We start from the raw sequence: 16,265 nt of genomic DNA, 5'->3' as shown, positions 1-16,265 counted from the left end.
CTTCAAATATCTCAAAGGCTGTCACATGGAAGAAGGAGCAAGCTTGTTTTCTCCTGCTCCAGAGCAGAGGGCCTGAACCAATGGCTTCAAGTTATAAGAAAGGAGATTCTGGTGGCCTCACCTTCATTAGAGGTTTTTAAACACAGGCCAGGTGGCCTTCTGTCAAGGCTTTAGCACTGCGCTAGATGCCCTTTGGGTTCCCTTCCAACTCTACAACCCTACTCTGAACTACTTTTAAAACTATGCTAGTCTGAAAGATGTGGAGAGACTTCTCTGGGGATATTGGGGACAGGCTCACAGCTCAGTGGTAGAGCACAAACTGTGCATACAAGGAGGTCCCTGGTCCAATTCTTGGCATCTCCAGGGAGGGCTGGGAGATGCTTTTGCCTGCAAACCTGGAGAGCAGCTTGCAGTCTGGTCAGTGCAGTCAATGCTGAGCTTGGCGGACCAACACTGGCTTCTCATAAGGCAGCTTCCTATGTCCCTAGCCCATTGCAACAGACCAGACTGGGGTGTCTTCCCAGGCACACCATACAGTAATGTGAAATTAACGCAGCATTGTGGAGTGGAGCCAACCTTTAACTTGCTGCGCTTTGCTTTAAGTTCTTCCCCACTGGATGGTTTCTGGGCGAGAATTTTAGATAGCTTGGCATTTTCTTCTTGCAGCCACTGCTCAAAGTTCTTAATGAGCTGGAGATCATCTGTATCTTCCTCTTTGGCCATGTTCTCCTGGGTTGCAGAAACAATTGCAAAAGACACAAATGTAGAAGACAAGGACATACAATTTCCCCCATGAGTTATTGAATAGTTGTATCCCATGCCCAGCAGAGTCAGCTATGAAACAAATCATTCATTTATCTTGTCTTCTGTCATCCCATTTGTGGAATGTTCTTCCCAGGGAGTTTCTCCTGGTGCCCTCATTATACACCTTTAGGAGCCAGGGGAAAACGTTCCCCTTCAACCAGGCCTTTGGCTGACTAACATCCTGTATCCTTTTAAATGTGTTTGTGGGAGGTGGTGTGAGATTATTGTTTTGGTTTGCTTTTATTATGTATTTTGTGTTTTTAAAGTTGCATTTTTATGATGCAAATCATCCAGAGAGCTATGGATGAAGGATGGCATTCAAATACAATGGTACATTGGTTCTCAAACTTAATCTATTCTGGGAGTGCATTCGACTCTCGAAACCGTTTGAGACATTTGTGTGTTTTTGTATGGAACGTTTGGGAGGAAATAAGACGGTAAATAACAAATAACAAACTAATTATTGATGTATGTAATTTTTATTTCTCAATTATATTTAGTGGTAGTAGGGTTGTAATGTTTTTTGTAACATAAAATCATTCAATAAAAATTATTTTTTAAAAAATTATTTAAAAGAAAAGAAAAGAAAACCAAGGTGCAGCTTCTGATTGGCTGCATGAGCTTCCTGCACTCAAGCGGAAACCGCGTTGGAAGTTCGGCTTCCGAAAAACGTTCACAAACCGGAACACTTCCGGGTTTGTGGCATTCGGGAGTCGATTTGTTCCGGAGTTGAGCCTTTCGACAACCAAGGTACCACTGTATAATAAATAATAACTAGACTGGGACACTATTTGATTTTTTAAACTGGATTGGTGGAGTGGGAAAAAAAGTAGGAGTGACTAACCCTTTTTTTTTAGCCCTTTTTTGCCTTCTGGGGACCGCATGAACAGAGAAACCCCCACCGTTGATCCTTGAGGATTAGTCCTATTGTGACACAGGACTGGGCAGAAAGATCTTAAACCTCTCTGCTCAACCCACAAGGTAACCCACTGCTGCCGTTATAAATGTGCCCAAAAGTTGCTGTTAGGTTAGATTGAAATTTGGTTCTGAGATGGGGCAGGAAGATGCCAAGGAGTTCTCCTTCTTATGCTTGTTGGTGGGCTGAAAGCTTTCCTACCAGCTGCCATTGAGAACCACCAAGGAGCAAAACGCAGAACTCAGGAAGGAGTTCTCTGATCTGCAATGATGTTTCCCTGAGCACAGAGTCAGTCCCATTTGATTTCATTCTTCATTCATTCTGAAACGAACGTAGACCCCCAGTTTAGGGGAGACACTAAGAAGGACTTTTAAGGTACTGGAAAAGACGGCGCTTTTCACATTCAAAACATTTCAGAGCCGAGAACAGGCTCCGTTCCCAAGGTGTTTGCCGTTTGGTTGCATGTCAGTGTTACAAGCTACACCCGCTGTGTATATGGCCCCAGGTTCCCTATTAAAAAGTTTGATGGCTGAACGAAGAGTTGTAAACTGCAGAAAACACGCTCGGAATTAAAACAAAGCAGCGCGGGCCTCTTTTTTTTTAAAAAAAAAGGAAGAAAAAGGGTCTGCTGCAAAATCAGGATTTAATTTGAACCAGGGCTCTCTGCAACATTCAGACCCGGCACCTGCACACTCTGTCCTGCCACCTATTTTCAATGTCAGGGGTCAGTCCTGGAACATGTAAAGCAATGGCAATAAAAAAAGGAGTGTGCCAATTGCCATCTGCAGAGAACATTTTCTCCCCTATTGAGTAACTGTTGCCTGTCCCAGTTAGGACTGGTAGGTAGAAGTTGGGAGTTTATGAGACTAGATTTGAGCTCCAGCACCCATCGTGTTGGAGCTATGCCACTGCGTACAGGAAAATCCACCTCTTTGTATTCCCTCCTTGGCGAAAGGGCCAATGCTCAGTGGTAGAGCAGCTGCTTTGTTTGCAGAAAGTTCAATCCCAGGTATCTCCAGGTACTGTTGGGAAAGACTCCAACCTGAAATCTGGAAAGCTGCTGTCGGTCAGTGTGGACATTACTGAGCTCGATGGACCAATGGACTGACTCAAATTAAGGCAGCTTCCTATGTTCGCAGTACAATGCAAAAGAGAAGAGCATCTGCCACTGTAACTGTGAGCAAACAGGCCAGCTTAGGGGGTGCAGCAGAGCAGCTTTTGTGGTAGACCTGAGTTTGTGAAACACACACACACACACACACACACCGTTCTTCCTACCAAGCATCAGTTGGGCAAAGCAAAAATAACAGACAGAAGAACCCAGTTCATATTGCATACACTGAACGGAGATAGTTAGCATCTTACACGGGTACAAATCTACAATGTGCTTCCTGACAAAGGCAAATCTGAGTCAATCTGATTTCCACCCTCTGAAGTTGGTGAGAACTATAGCAGGGTTTCCCAATCTTGGGTCTCCAGCAGATTTTGGACTACAACTCCCATCATCCCTAGCTAGCAGGACTAGTGCTTAGGGATGATGGGAAATGTAGTTCAACAGCAGCTGGAGACCCAAGTTTGATAAACCCTGACCTAGTGTCTGGAGAAACAAGGGAACACAGCGCTCTGGCTGAAACAGGTTCTCACCTTTATGACCCCAGCCATGAAATTACTACAGAGGCTCAGACCCATTCCTTCGCCAGCCCTGTTGCACAAAACTTAAGTCATAGCTGAAATGCTTTTCTCACCCAGGAGTGGTTGAGATCTTCTGTAGAGCGAATGGCAAAACCATGGGATGACAGGTTGGCTGAAAAGTTTGTTTTCTTGCCGGCATCTACTGTTGTCCTGTTTGGGTAGATTTTCTGGAGGAGACTATGGTCAAACCGAAGAAGGGGAGGGGAGAGGAGAGATAGTTAAGCTAAGGCTTGTAACATTTATAAAACTCCACTGCCTCCCTTATTCATCCTGGGACCACCAACTAAACCGTTAAGCTTACTAAAGATACCTATGGGCTACATAGCGTGTTGAAGCTGTGGCCGATATTGTCATGAGCCCTGAGCTGGTGTCCTTGAGGGAGCCGTCAGATGAGGAGGAGGGATGGAAGGAGCATGGGGTAGTTAAAAGGTAAAGGGACCCCTGACCATTAGGTCCAGTCATGACCGACTCTGAGGTTGCGGCGCTCATCTCGCTTTATTGGCCGAGGGAGCCGGCGTACAGCTTCTGGGTCATGTGGCCAGCATGACTAAGCTGCTTCTGGCGAACCAGAGCAGCGCACGGAAACACCGTTTACCTTCCCGCCGGAGCGGTACCTATTTATCTACTTGCACTTTTTGGTGTGCTTTCGAACTGCTAAGTTAGCAGGAGCTGGGACCGAGCAATGGGAGCTCACCCCGTCACAGGGATTCGAACTGCTGACCTTCTGATCGGCAAGTCCTAGGCTCTGTTGTTTAACCTACAGTGCCACCCGCATACCTACCTACCTACCTACCTATCTATAGGGTAGTTAGAACCCCCCCAATCCACTCCAGAAGGATAGGAGAACCCCGAGATGAGTGCACAGGGGGAGGAGGGGGGGGAGACCATTCTGTCTGGCAAGCAGAAATTCTTGCACTGGGAACGACCAGAAGAGTGAGGCATTAAATCCCTGCCTTCATTTTGATTCATGGATGACCTTGCTTGGATAAGCTTTCTCTGACGTTCTCTAGCAACTGAACCCTCAGCTCCCAAACAGCACAAGCACAGCAGCATCACAGGACGAAGCAGAGATGTAAAAGATACTGTGACAAGTTCCTGCCAGTGGGTTTTATTCATTCTCCCTGGACGCGGTCTTGCCGTTTTAAGGCCACTTTTTAAATGGATCGTTACTTTCCAGGGGATTGTTCTAGCAGAGCGCTCCTAGCTGTGATTAGGAAACGGTTACAATCCGCGGCTGGTTTCTGAACTGATGAGGAAACCTGACAGGCTCAGGAGGTGGGGAAAGAAAGAGCTACTTAGATTGGAAAGTGTGTGTGTGGGGGGGGTGGAAGTCTGGGCAAAGGAGAAAAGCATACAACTTGCCAGGAAAGTTATGGATAAGGGTAAGGGGGAGAAAGCTCAAATTCCCAGAACCTCACAGTGATTCATAAAGCCTTAGATGGTATTATTCAGCTGCACTGGGAAAGATCTAAAAATTAATGCTTAATTATTGGAGCTTAAGTGATTAAATATTAAAGCAGAAACACACACACAGAAAAGGGTTAAGTGTGGGAAGATCATTTAAGTTTATGGCTATGTACACACTATGCATTATTATTAATAATAATCAGTGATTTTTCCTAAAAAAAATGTTTAGGGGTACTCTCATTTTCCTACTCATTGAAATACTGCCCCTCAACGAGGCCAGATTCACAAAATGTTTAGGGGTATGTGTACCCCTGCGTCCCTCCAGGAAAAAGCACTGTTAACAATAATAATGATAATGATGATAATGAGAATAATTTGTGCCCTGCCCCAGAAACTTTGGGTGGCTTCCAACATATATAAAAACATACCGGTAATATATTTAAAGCGTACATTCCCCCAAGCCAAAGAACCCTGGGAGTTGTAGCTCTGAGAGGGGAAAACTACAGTTCCTAAGATTTGTGGGATTGTGGGAAAATGTACTTTAAATGTACCTTATGAAAACAGAAACGTCTGTTAAAAATAAAAAGGGCCTATTGGAAGAGAACTGGTTCCTGCTTGTAGGCTTCCATAGAGCACAAACGCTGCTGGGTTCCTTTGTTACCAAGATACAGCTTTATAAACTGTGGGGTGCATTTAGATAAACAGTTTAACCACACTAGAACCACTGCTGCAGCATTTGGGAGCTTTCATGCAGCAGTTACTCAGAAAGGAAGCCACTCTGCCTGCTGCTTCCTGTGCCGTGTCTATATCAGAAGTGTTACTTAAGCACTTGCTGAGTAGCCATGGGCAACATGGCATTGCCGGCAGGTGAATGAACAGGCTGGTGGAGGAGGAACGGAGTTCTCCATCGCTCCTCTGCAACTAGAAAAAGAAACTGAGCCGAGTGGCAGAGGAGGGAAGCCTCTGCCACAGCCAGCAACTTTTGCAGGCTAGTAACTTTTGCAGGCTAGTAATTGGTTTAGCACTCTGTTCTCACGCTAACAAAGCAGTTGCCTCTTGGAAGCCCACAAACCACACAGACCTTTCAAAGGGTTGAGGAAATGGGAGCTAACCATGGCTTTGCTTGCCCTTTCACTCCATCCACCCTCTGTGCCAGCCAACTTGGAGTGCAAAACATCAGAGCTGCCTATCCGCCTACCTTGACATCATGTCTTCAAGAGACTCAAAAGATTCCTTTAGCCTCTTCACTTTGGTTCGGATGTTCTCAGCACCTTCCAATGAAGAGTTTTCTGCCACCAGCTGCCCGTGGGCTTCAGTGAGGTGCAGCTGAATCTCTCTGTCTGGAAACTCACTTTGTAGCCTCTGAAAGGCACAAGGCACAACACGCAGAATCATGTAGATGCCACTAAAGTATCTCTCCATCAACGCTGAGCCGGACAAGCATATTGGCAAGGGAGCTGCAGCAATGGCTTGCCTCTCCAAAAGGGTATGGAAGAATGTGATGCTAATGTCCAACACCAAGATGAAGGTCTACCAGTCTTGCGTCTTGAGCATGCAGCTTTATGGGAGTGAGTTGTGGGCAACTTACACCCGCCAGGAGCGGTGCCTCCACGCCTTCCATATGCACTGTGTCAGGAAGATTTGGGGCATCACATAGCAGGAAAGAGTCTCAAAGGTGTGCTCTCCCAAGCCCACATTCCCAGCATGTCTGCTCTCCTGTCTTAACAACATCTATGATGGCTTGGTCATGTCCACAGAATGGAAGATGGCAGGATCCCCAAGGATGTGCTCTACGGGGAGCTGGCTTCCAGCACTAGGCCCGGTGGTAGACCAGCTCTGCGTTACAAAGATGTCTGCAAATGTGGCATGAAGGCTGGCAACATTAACCCCACCCTATGGGAATCCTTGCAGACAACCACAGTGCCATGAAACAGACAGACAGGCTGTGCATCCATAGCAGTGAACAGAGGAGGAATTGCCGCTGGGAGGAGCACAGAGAGAAAAAACACCATGGTGCATCTGCAGCAGCACAACTGGATGCCTTCATCTGCCCCAGCTGCAACAAAACATGTCTCTCCAGAATCAGTCTCTACAGGTACAGCAGACGCTGTAACTCTCCAACAGATGGATGCTAACAGTCTATGCACAGATGATGCTTTTGTAAATGGAAACAGAAGAGGACCCCCTGCTAGATCAGCCACGGATCCATCTGCACCTGGGATAGGGTGCATTTCCTTGAGGGCAACATTTTAGGGGTGCAAGGTTGGTTGGAAATGCCAGCCAGAGGCAAAGGTGGGTGTGGGTCAATGGATGTAATTCTTTGTTTTGTACAGCAGGTTACATTTCAGTCATGCAAAATCAAGGGCTTCTGCACACACATTCACACTTCTCCACCCTTTCCTCCCAGAAGCGAGAGCCTTTATCACTTGAGAAGGGCACAGAGCAAGGGCTGGTGGGAAGTGTGGCTTGGCAAGCATGTGACTGAGGAAGGGATGTGATCTGGAGGCAGTCCCAAGGGCTAGACCGAGAAGCTTGGAGGGCCACATTAGGCCCTGTGCCTGAGGTTCCTCACCCTCATTCTAAACCAAGGATAGGGAACCTGTGGCCCTCCAGATGTTGATGGACTACAATATTCTCCACCCATGACCATTTGCCATGCTGGCTAGGGCTGGTGGGAGTTGTAGTCAGAAACACCTGGAGGACACCAGGTGGGGGCAGGCGGATTTGCCACCTGCACAACATGGTCATGACATCACAAGGAAATAAATGATCCTCACCTCCAAGTCCAAAGCCCTGTTGTTCGTTTTCCACCCTCCGTTGCCATCCTGATAGGACTCCAACTTCTGCTTGGTCACCGTTAGCCACTGCAGGAGATCTGACGATTTGTCATTAAATGTCCAGTGGACTTGGACGTGGTGCTTGCTCTGGGCTGTCATGTTCTACAAAGAACATCAGAGAGAACCACATCAGTAATCAGTCACAACAGAGATATCTTGGTGCCCCTCCTTGTTATCTCCTAGTGAGCAAGGTTGGTGCCTTAGGCCTCCCTGCATCTTGCACAGTCCTGGGCTGCAACACAGCTCCAGGTTTCATTCTGACACTCCTTGAGATGGGGGAGAAATTTGATTTGATGATTTTAAAACCACATGCATCAAACCAGCACTTTCTAAAATGATATGAGAACCAAAACACAGTTGAGCCATCCTTCAAAATAATTCGCACTTATCCAGATTTTGCAACGCAATTTGCCAACAAAACAATGTTTATGAAAATGCAGATTTTAGGAGAAAACGTACATAAAAATGAAGATGTAATTGAAAGTAACATACAAAAATTCATTGCATTAGGAGAAAATGTTTGTGCACACGGGTTTGTTTATTGGGAGAAATTTGTGCTAAAATGCCTGCTTAAAGTGGTGTGATACTGCTTTAAATGTATAGTGCAGGTGGAGCCTTATTTGCAGTCCTATATACACTCACATTGCAATAAGTCACATTGAACTCAACAGTACTTTTTTCAGAGTAGACATGAGTACAATTGCGCTGCAAGTTGGTGGCAGGAGCAAACCTTTTCCATAAATGAAAAATGAGGGTAGATAGCAGACCAAAGTAATATCTGCATCAGCAGTAAAAGGAGAGCTTTCTTTAACCAGCACGCAATTAAAAGAACCCTTGCATATTTAAAGCTAGCCACACGGTGGTGTTCTAGGAATAAAAATGCACCATGCAAGTGTATCGCTGGGGATGAGGGAGAACTTGCTTGGTCCGATTTTCACAGTGGACCTGACCTGAATTGATGCTCTCAAATGTATTTGTGGATTAGAACGCAACTCCAGGTCAGATTATGCCCTTCTCAGGATATTGCAGTGCATTTTGGGGGTGAATAAGAACTTAAAACATGTGGAAGGTGTATAGAAAATGCACATTTTACTGGTGAAAGCACTGGAAAGTTTGGATTTCATACTAGAAGTGTGCATAAGATGTGTACAAAATGCATACAATGGGTTTGAACAGGCCTATGGCTGAGTGACAGCGAGACCAGAATGGAATGGAATTGGTTGCTCAGCCCATCCTTACATTTATTTATATTTCTGATGAAGTAGGATGCAGCACAGGAAATATATACAGTGGTACCTCAGGTTAAGAACTTAATTCGTTCTGGAGGTCTGTTCTTAACCCGAAACTGTTCTTAACCTGAACCACCACTTTAGCTAATGGGGCCTCCCACTGCTGCTGCGCCGCCGGAGCATGATTTCTGTTCTCATCCTGAAGCAAAGTTCTTAACCCAAGGTAATATTTCTGGGTTAGCGGGGTCTGTAACCTGAAGTGTATGTAACCTGAAGCGTATGCAGCCCGAGGTACCAGTGTGTGTGTGTGTGTGTGTGTGTGTGTGTGTGTATAATAAACACACCCACGCACACAGAAATATGTATGTTTTTGTGCTGCAAGGCACACTTTTTTCTTTTCTCAAAGCCACAGACCTAAACAGCCAAACCACCGTGCAGGGTAAAAAAAAAAAAAAAAGAGTTCTCATTCATGGTGGTGCTTTTTTTTTTTTAAGTCTTCCAAAAGAGGAGTTTGACATTTACAAGCAACTTTATCCCTCTTGAAAACCCACCCCAAATTTCTGCATTACTGTACATTTTTTATCACCACCTTTAGATTTCGGTTGGCCCATCAAACTAAAATATTGCAGCAAGCTTGTTGTTTCTTTTGAGAACGAGTGTAGACCTTTATTCGCCCACCAACAAATCACTAGACGCTAAATTGATTCGCTATGTTACAAAACACTATTTGTTTCCAGCGGTTATAATCCTCCGGCAATAAACTGTGCGGATGATCTAGTACTAAGATTCTCTGCACAACAATATATAAAGGCCAGATCGATGCCTGAAGTGGCGGAGACACCCCCCTCCCCCGAAAGCTTTGGAAAAACACCAGGATGGATTTTTATGTCCCACGCATCAGCAGCCTTAAAGTACTGAACTGAGAGTGCATCCCGGACTGCTGTGGAAATAACTTCCACTGAACTCAGCTAGACTTGCTTTGGATCAAATATGCACAGAGGATCAGGCTCCCCAGAAGCTAAATATGTGATCTTTAAGAGGCAAATGACACTTACTGTTAAATGTGGCTTTGCATTAAACCACAGCAGAAAGTGTGGAGGCCCAGGCAGGACTTGGCTTGTGGCAGGCATTGTAATGAAAATCTGTGCCGCTGCCCCTTGCTACTATTTGCACTAGCACCAATGAAAATAGCAACTGTGGGGTGGTGGGGGAGGTAAAGCAGTGGTGGGCAACCTTAGGCCAAGGGGCCAAATGAGGCCCTTCAGTCCTCTCCATCTAGCCCTTGAAAGTCTTTTTGCCTGTCTGGAACTTGTGGAGAAACAGCTGCAGCGATGCAAACTATGCCACAAAGCAAAACATTGAGCGAAACCCGATTTACCTCCAGAGACCTCTTCAGTATTTGATAGCTGGAGGAAAGCTGCTTGGTTTTATTAATCTGCGCTGGGTCGGACTGCACGAGTTTTTCCAGATCTTCAATTTGAACAGCGCACTCTGTCATGTCTCCTTGGATGACCTGGAGAAGAAGATTTCACATTGCACAAGTTGCCAAGTGTGAAGTCTCCCTTCCTGGAGGCATTTGCACTGAAAACATTGGCATCAGGGGGCAGGGCTATTCGGCAATGTATGGCGGCATCAGGGGGAGGGACTAGCTGTCATTGGGGGTTGGGATTCTCAGCCAGCTCTGGTCCCACCTGCTCATGCATAATGCCTGGTGATTATCATCATCATCATCATCATATATTACTTATACCCCACCCATCTGGCTGGGCCTCCCCAGCCACTCTGGGCAGCTCCCAACGGAATATTAAAAACACGATTAAAACACCAAACATTAAAACTTCCATAAACAGGGCTGCCTTCAGATGTCTTCTAAAACTCAGATAGTTGTTTATTTCTTTGTCATCTGATGGGAGGGTGCCACTACCGAGAAGGCCCTCTGCCTAGTTCCCTGTAACCTCCCTTCTCGCAGGGAGGGAACCGCCAGAAGGCCCTCGGAGCTGGACCTCAGTGTCTGGACTAAACAATGGGGGTGGAGACACTCCTTCAGGTATACTGGGCCGAGGCTGTTTAGGGCTTTAAAGGTCAGCACCAACACTTTGAATTGTGCTCAGAAATGTACTGGGAGCCAATGTATGTGACATGGTCTCGGCGGCCGCTCCCAGTCACCAGTCTAGCTGCTACCTGAGATCCTTTAAGTGGCAATGCCAAGGATTAAACCAACAGCCTTCTGCGGTCAAAGCAACTGCCCTGCAACTGAGCACAGCAGGGGGAAAAACCTCACAGTGAGGATTTTCTGTGTTGTGCCTTTTACATGATGTCATATGCAGAATTGCTCAAACAACAGTACCACCAGCAAACCAAACAAATATGTCAGGAACCTGAATGCCCTAACACGTTCATTAGGGGCAATGAGCACCCATCTCTAACTTTTATTACCACCACCACTCCCCGCAGTTCAGCAGCTTAAGCATACAATTCAAGCCACATTTTAAACTTCAGAGCTAGTGGCAGAGAGAGCCTGGGAGCTGGGGAAGGGACTGAGGAGTTCTTGTTTAAAAACAGCGGTTTTGCACACTGTCACATAGAAGTCTCTTCTGTACATTACTATATATGTGTAGGAGAGAATGAGAGCCTTGCAAAGACATCAGAGAAGGTGTGCAGAGGTGCACATACAGAAATGGTACAGAGGTAAGGGAAACTCCTCAGAGTCTCAGCTTTCAAAATGAAGGAATTGCAATTATCCCACCTTTCCTACAAACAGACAGGCTGGTGGACATACTCTCTCTCCTTTTATCCTCAGAACAACTTTGCAAAGCAGAATAGACACAAAGGAAGAGAGTGACTGGCCCCATGGCTATCCGGTAAGCTCTGTGGCTGAGTAGGGATTTGAACCCAAGTCTCACAACTCCAGGTCCAATGCGCTGACCACTACACTACACGGGATCTCTCGCTCCTGTGACTCCACAAAAACACCCTGTGCATTGATGGTGCTCTTTTGCCTTAGTAATGACATCCACCAGAACAGAATTCGTCTGAATAGGAATTGTCCAATTACCTGTAGCCTCTGCAGCCGGGCTTCTTTGCCCGCCAGGTCAGGCAATGGTTCCTTCTCTGCCTCCAACTTGGCTCTGATAGCAGACAATTTCTTCTGCAAAGGCCCGAAGACCGCATCAAAGTCTTTATGCTGAGACACCAAAGCCTAACCGAAGAGAGAGAAGATTGTTTTTTTATTTCACACAGTTTGGCATGATTGCCTTCCGCTACTTACTCTGCCAGACTCACATGAAGGCATACAAGTGTATCAAATAACAAGAGGACTCATGGTCCCAAAACGCAGAATTCATCCCATGGCCTAAGAGCAAAGTCCATAGAAGTGTCTCACCTGCAACCTGATTTTGCTCTGAAGCAGACTTTTGTGCAGGTGTTCTGTTTCTTTTGCGGCATCAGCTGCTTCAGCCAGGAGCGACTTTGCTCTCTCTGCCTCGAAAATGCTGCCCAGGAAATCTTTCTTCATCTGCAACATCATGAGCTGCTCCTTAAAGCGGGAGCTTTCGGCCAGAAATGCCTACAGGGGAGAACACATTTTCACATGAATAATTTGTACCCTGCTTTCCAAAATAACACCAACCCCACCATTAAAGTCCAGCGCATGTCAAAAATGCAGCAATGCACATGAAAATCTGAGAACCTAGCATATAAAAGCCTCCAGGAAATGAGACATTTTCAAAGCCCATCTGAAAACAGGAACAGGCTGGGCAAATCTCTCTGAAGAGAGAATTCCCCAGCTGCGGTGCCAATACCAAAAAGGCCCCGTGTCCTGTGTCCACCAATAAAACCCTTGCTTCCAAGTCCAATGGAATGTGATAGTGAATACCTTTGGTTTGGTATTTTATAACAACTGTTGCTGTTCTTAGTATGTTTTTAAAAATCCTGAGTTTAACTTACATGGGTTGCCACCGTGAGCTCACTGAGAAAAGGTGATGGTATAAATGTTCTCAATGGTGACTGGCCAGAAAGCAGAGCTCTCAGATCTCAATATCAGGGACTGGGTAGATTTGTACTAGTTGGGGTGAAAAAATGCTACAGGCTATGGCAGGGGTCTGCAACCTTTAAGACAAAAAGAGCCACTTGGACCCGTTTCCGAAGGGGGAAAAAACTGGGAGCCGCAAAACCATTGCGACATTTAAAACAAATATATCTCTGGAGCCGCGATCTGACAGCGGGTGGGAAGGTGGACGTCGGGACAGTGCGTGACTAACGCACGCCCCCCCCCATGCGACGTCACAGCCAGTACAGCACCCGTCACAGTGGGGAGTGTCAGGGCACACAATGCGCCTCCTCCCCTCGCTAGTATCCGCCCCAGAGCCGCGGCAGAGGTGTAAAAGAGCCACATGCGGCTCCGGAGCCGCAGGTTGCAGACCCCTGGGCTATGGAATCTATGTTCTGTCTCCAACCGTTGAAGGAAGCAGAATACCACTTTCTGGGAATTGCAAGAGCACTGCTGCATACAGATTCTGCTTGCAGGTTTGGTTGGCCACTGCGAGAATAGGATGTTGGGAATCGATGGTCCTTTGGCCTGATCTGGTAGGGAATTTTTGCTCTTATGTGCACACACCAGTAACCTGGCCCCAGGCTGTTTAAGGTTTTAAATCTTCTATAGCTTTCGAACCGTGGCCTGGGATTCTTGGTTTGTTTATGAGAGATAGCTTGGTGAGAAGATCATAGCGATGGGAATTCTTCCCCAAAAGACAACTTCTCCACCTCTAACCACCTTCATGGTGACCCAGAAACCACAACTAATCCAGAATGCGGAAGCTAGACTGGTGACTAGGTGTGGCCACCAAGACCATATAACGCTGGTCCTGAAAAACCTACATTGGCTCCCAGTACGTTTCCGAGCACAATTCAAAGTGTTGGTGCTGACCTTTAAAGACCTAAATGGCCTCGGCCCAGTATACCTGAAGGAGTGTCTCCACCTCCATCGTTCTGCCCGGACACTGAGGTCCAGTGCTGAGTGCCTTCTGATGGTTCCCTCACTGTGAGAAGTGAGGTTACAGGGAACCTGGCAGAGGGCCTTCTTGGTAGTGGCACCCGCCCTCCCATCAGATATCAAGGAAATAAGCAACTATCGGACTTTTAGAAGACATCTAAAGGCAACCCTGTTTAGGGAAGTTTTTAATGTTTGATGTTGTATCGTGTTTTTAAAATTCTGTTGGGAGCTGCCCAGAGTGGCTAGGGAAACCCAGCCAGATGGGTGGGGCATAAATAAATAAATAAATTGTTGTTGTTGTTGTTATTCCTCACTGATAGATTCTGCTGACTTGGGAGAAAGGGAGCTGTGTTTCCATGCACAGAACTTAGGGCTCTTCGCTTCATCCAGATCTTATCATTACTGTCAGTAATGACAGCCATTACTGTGGGTTGAAAACAAACGGGGTTGTTTTGCTGCACATTTTAATCGTGGCCATTTATATTTTTATGTTTTAATGGGACTATTTCATTGTGCATTTTAATTATGGTGCGTTTTTAATTGTTCTGTATTTCAAGAACATTGGGCAATTGGTTTTATGTTTCGCGAAACGGCTTGGGAGCCATCCGGGAATTAAGCAGCATGTAATTATTTAATAATAAATGTTGTTTCCTATAGTAACAGAGAAGCCTTCCTTTAACGGGGGCTGCCCAGTGGTTGCAGAAACATCAGTGTCATGTCTCCTTGTCAGCAAATTATTTGTGTGTGTGTGTGAACACAAACAGGTTCTGTGCTTGACCAAGTTTTAGGCTTTCAAGAACTGCAGAGAATCTTGTCACCTCTATCTGATGCAGAAAAGCATCTGTCAAGGCCGGGTCAGAGACATTCGCCGCAGTGTCCAGGAGCCTCTGAGCCGATGGCTTCCACAGCTGGAACTCTCTCACGGGGTTTTGAAAGCGTTGCCTCAGTTCCGTCTCAGTCTCGGTGCTCATTTTAAAGGTCTTCTGCTTCAGGCTGCCAAAACAGGCATAGAACTACTGTTACGTACTCAGCTGAATAGGATCCAAAATGCAGCAATCTGATTGGTCCTAGAACAATAAGATTCAGAATGCAGCAGTCTGACTGGTCCACAGGAGCCACCCAATCCAGCTCCAGGTAGAAGTGAATCTGCAACCTGATTGGTCTACAGGAGAATCCCAGAACTAACCAATCATGTGGGACCAATTGTGTAAATAATGTATATAAACAGACATTCTGGGGGAAATTCCATTCCTCCTCACCACTATGAGCTGAATAAAGAGCATGACATCCACTCTCGACTCTGAGTATATTTCAACATTTCAACTACGCTACAAAGCTGAAGGAGAGAGAGGGAGAGAGGGGGGGGGGAGAGGGAGAGAGAGGGAGAAAGGCCTGGCTTTTCCTTTACATTGGAAGCCAAATGGTCAATGCCCTCTGTGCTTTGCTTTTTTGACACAAGGCAGTTCAGTCTTTGCTTCATAATAAACCCATTTTTTTGCTTCCGGGCAGCTGCCTCTGCCACTCAGAGGAACAACAAAACCTTTTTTACTTTATTTTTAAGATACCAAGATGCACATTCCTTCCTGGTGCACCTGCCGTGTGGAATTACCATAAGCGGGCCTGTGCAACTGGAACAAAGATCGCTCGAGACAGACCACTGGTTCGCCTACCACAGCATTGTCTACATGGAGAACAGCTGCATCAGGCCCATCGTCCTGTTCTCACAGTGGCCAACTAGATGCCTGTGGGAAGCCTCTAAGCAGAACATGAGTGCAACAGCGCTCTGCCCACCTGTGAATCCCAGCAACAGGAATTCAGAAGGATAAAGCCTCTGGCAGTGGAGGCAGAGCACAACCATCTGGCAGTGGCTCTCAAGGGTTACAGTAAGAGGTCCCTCCCAGCCCTGTCTGGAGATGCTGGAGACTGAATCCGGAATCTTCTGCATGCCTAGCAGGTGCTCCAGCACTGAGCTATGCCCCTCCCCCTCCGACCTAGACAGGCAGAAACCAGCAACAACTTCCCCAAATCAGAATCTACTTGCTGCTTTACAAACACTTGGCAAAACACTTTTTTCTAGCTGGATGGAACCTGGCCAGATGCAGCTGCCAATCTTAATGGAGAAACATCTTTGGAGAAAACATCTCCTGGGTGTTAATTCTCCCTGAGAGATACCTTTTGTTTTAGCTAAACTAGAGACAGTGAAGAGTTTTCATCTCACTTGACACCGCACAGCAACATTCTCATTTCCCTTTGTATACGATAAGAGGAGGTTGCCCTCAAACTAGTTTTGGAGGATGAGAGGCCCTGCGACAACTACCTTTGCTGTTCTTCCGCTTCTGCCCCTTAAGGATTTGCCACTTCCTGCAAAGCAGCGAGCTGGCAGCAATCTG

The 16,265-nt window shown here is 46.4% G+C and overlaps 1 protein-coding gene and 1 long non-coding RNA gene across 3 annotated transcripts in view; one reads left to right on the top strand and one right to left on the bottom strand.

Moving 5' to 3' along the window:
- LOC309373108 overlaps positions 1 to 2,874 on the top strand; it is a 161,133-nt gene extending 158,259 nt beyond the window's left edge. Inside the window, exon 3 of the long non-coding RNA XR_014169783.1 lies at positions 1,426 to 2,874. This is a non-coding gene — a long non-coding RNA (uncharacterized lncRNA). The remainder of the gene's footprint in view (positions 1 to 1,425) is intronic.
- Positions 1 to 16,265, bottom strand: part of SYNE3 (spectrin repeat containing nuclear envelope family member 3) — an 89,476-nt gene that overhangs the window by 25,124 nt on the left and 48,087 nt on the right. For both annotated transcript variants that reach the window (XM_081909975.1, XM_081909976.1), the window contains exons 9-16: positions 14,694 to 14,868; positions 12,268 to 12,450; positions 11,941 to 12,084; positions 10,264 to 10,398; positions 7,597 to 7,758; positions 6,018 to 6,181; positions 3,466 to 3,589; positions 577 to 729 (exon numbers count right to left, since the gene is read on the bottom strand). In XM_081909975.1, the coding sequence (XP_081766101.1) occupies positions 577 to 729; positions 3,466 to 3,589; positions 6,018 to 6,181; positions 7,597 to 7,758; positions 10,264 to 10,398; positions 11,941 to 12,084; positions 12,268 to 12,450; positions 14,694 to 14,868 (1,240 nt within the window). The remainder of the gene's footprint in view (positions 1 to 576; positions 730 to 3,465; positions 3,590 to 6,017; positions 6,182 to 7,596; positions 7,759 to 10,263; positions 10,399 to 11,940; positions 12,085 to 12,267; positions 12,451 to 14,693; positions 14,869 to 16,265) is intronic.

Source organism: Podarcis melisellensis (assembly GCF_964234715.1).
Source record: "Podarcis melisellensis genome assembly, chromosome: 1".
Taxonomy (NCBI): Eukaryota; Metazoa; Chordata; class Lepidosauria; order Squamata; family Lacertidae; genus Podarcis; species Podarcis melisellensis.
Note: the sequence above shows the minus strand (reverse complement) of the source record. Positions and strands in the feature narration are given on the sequence as shown.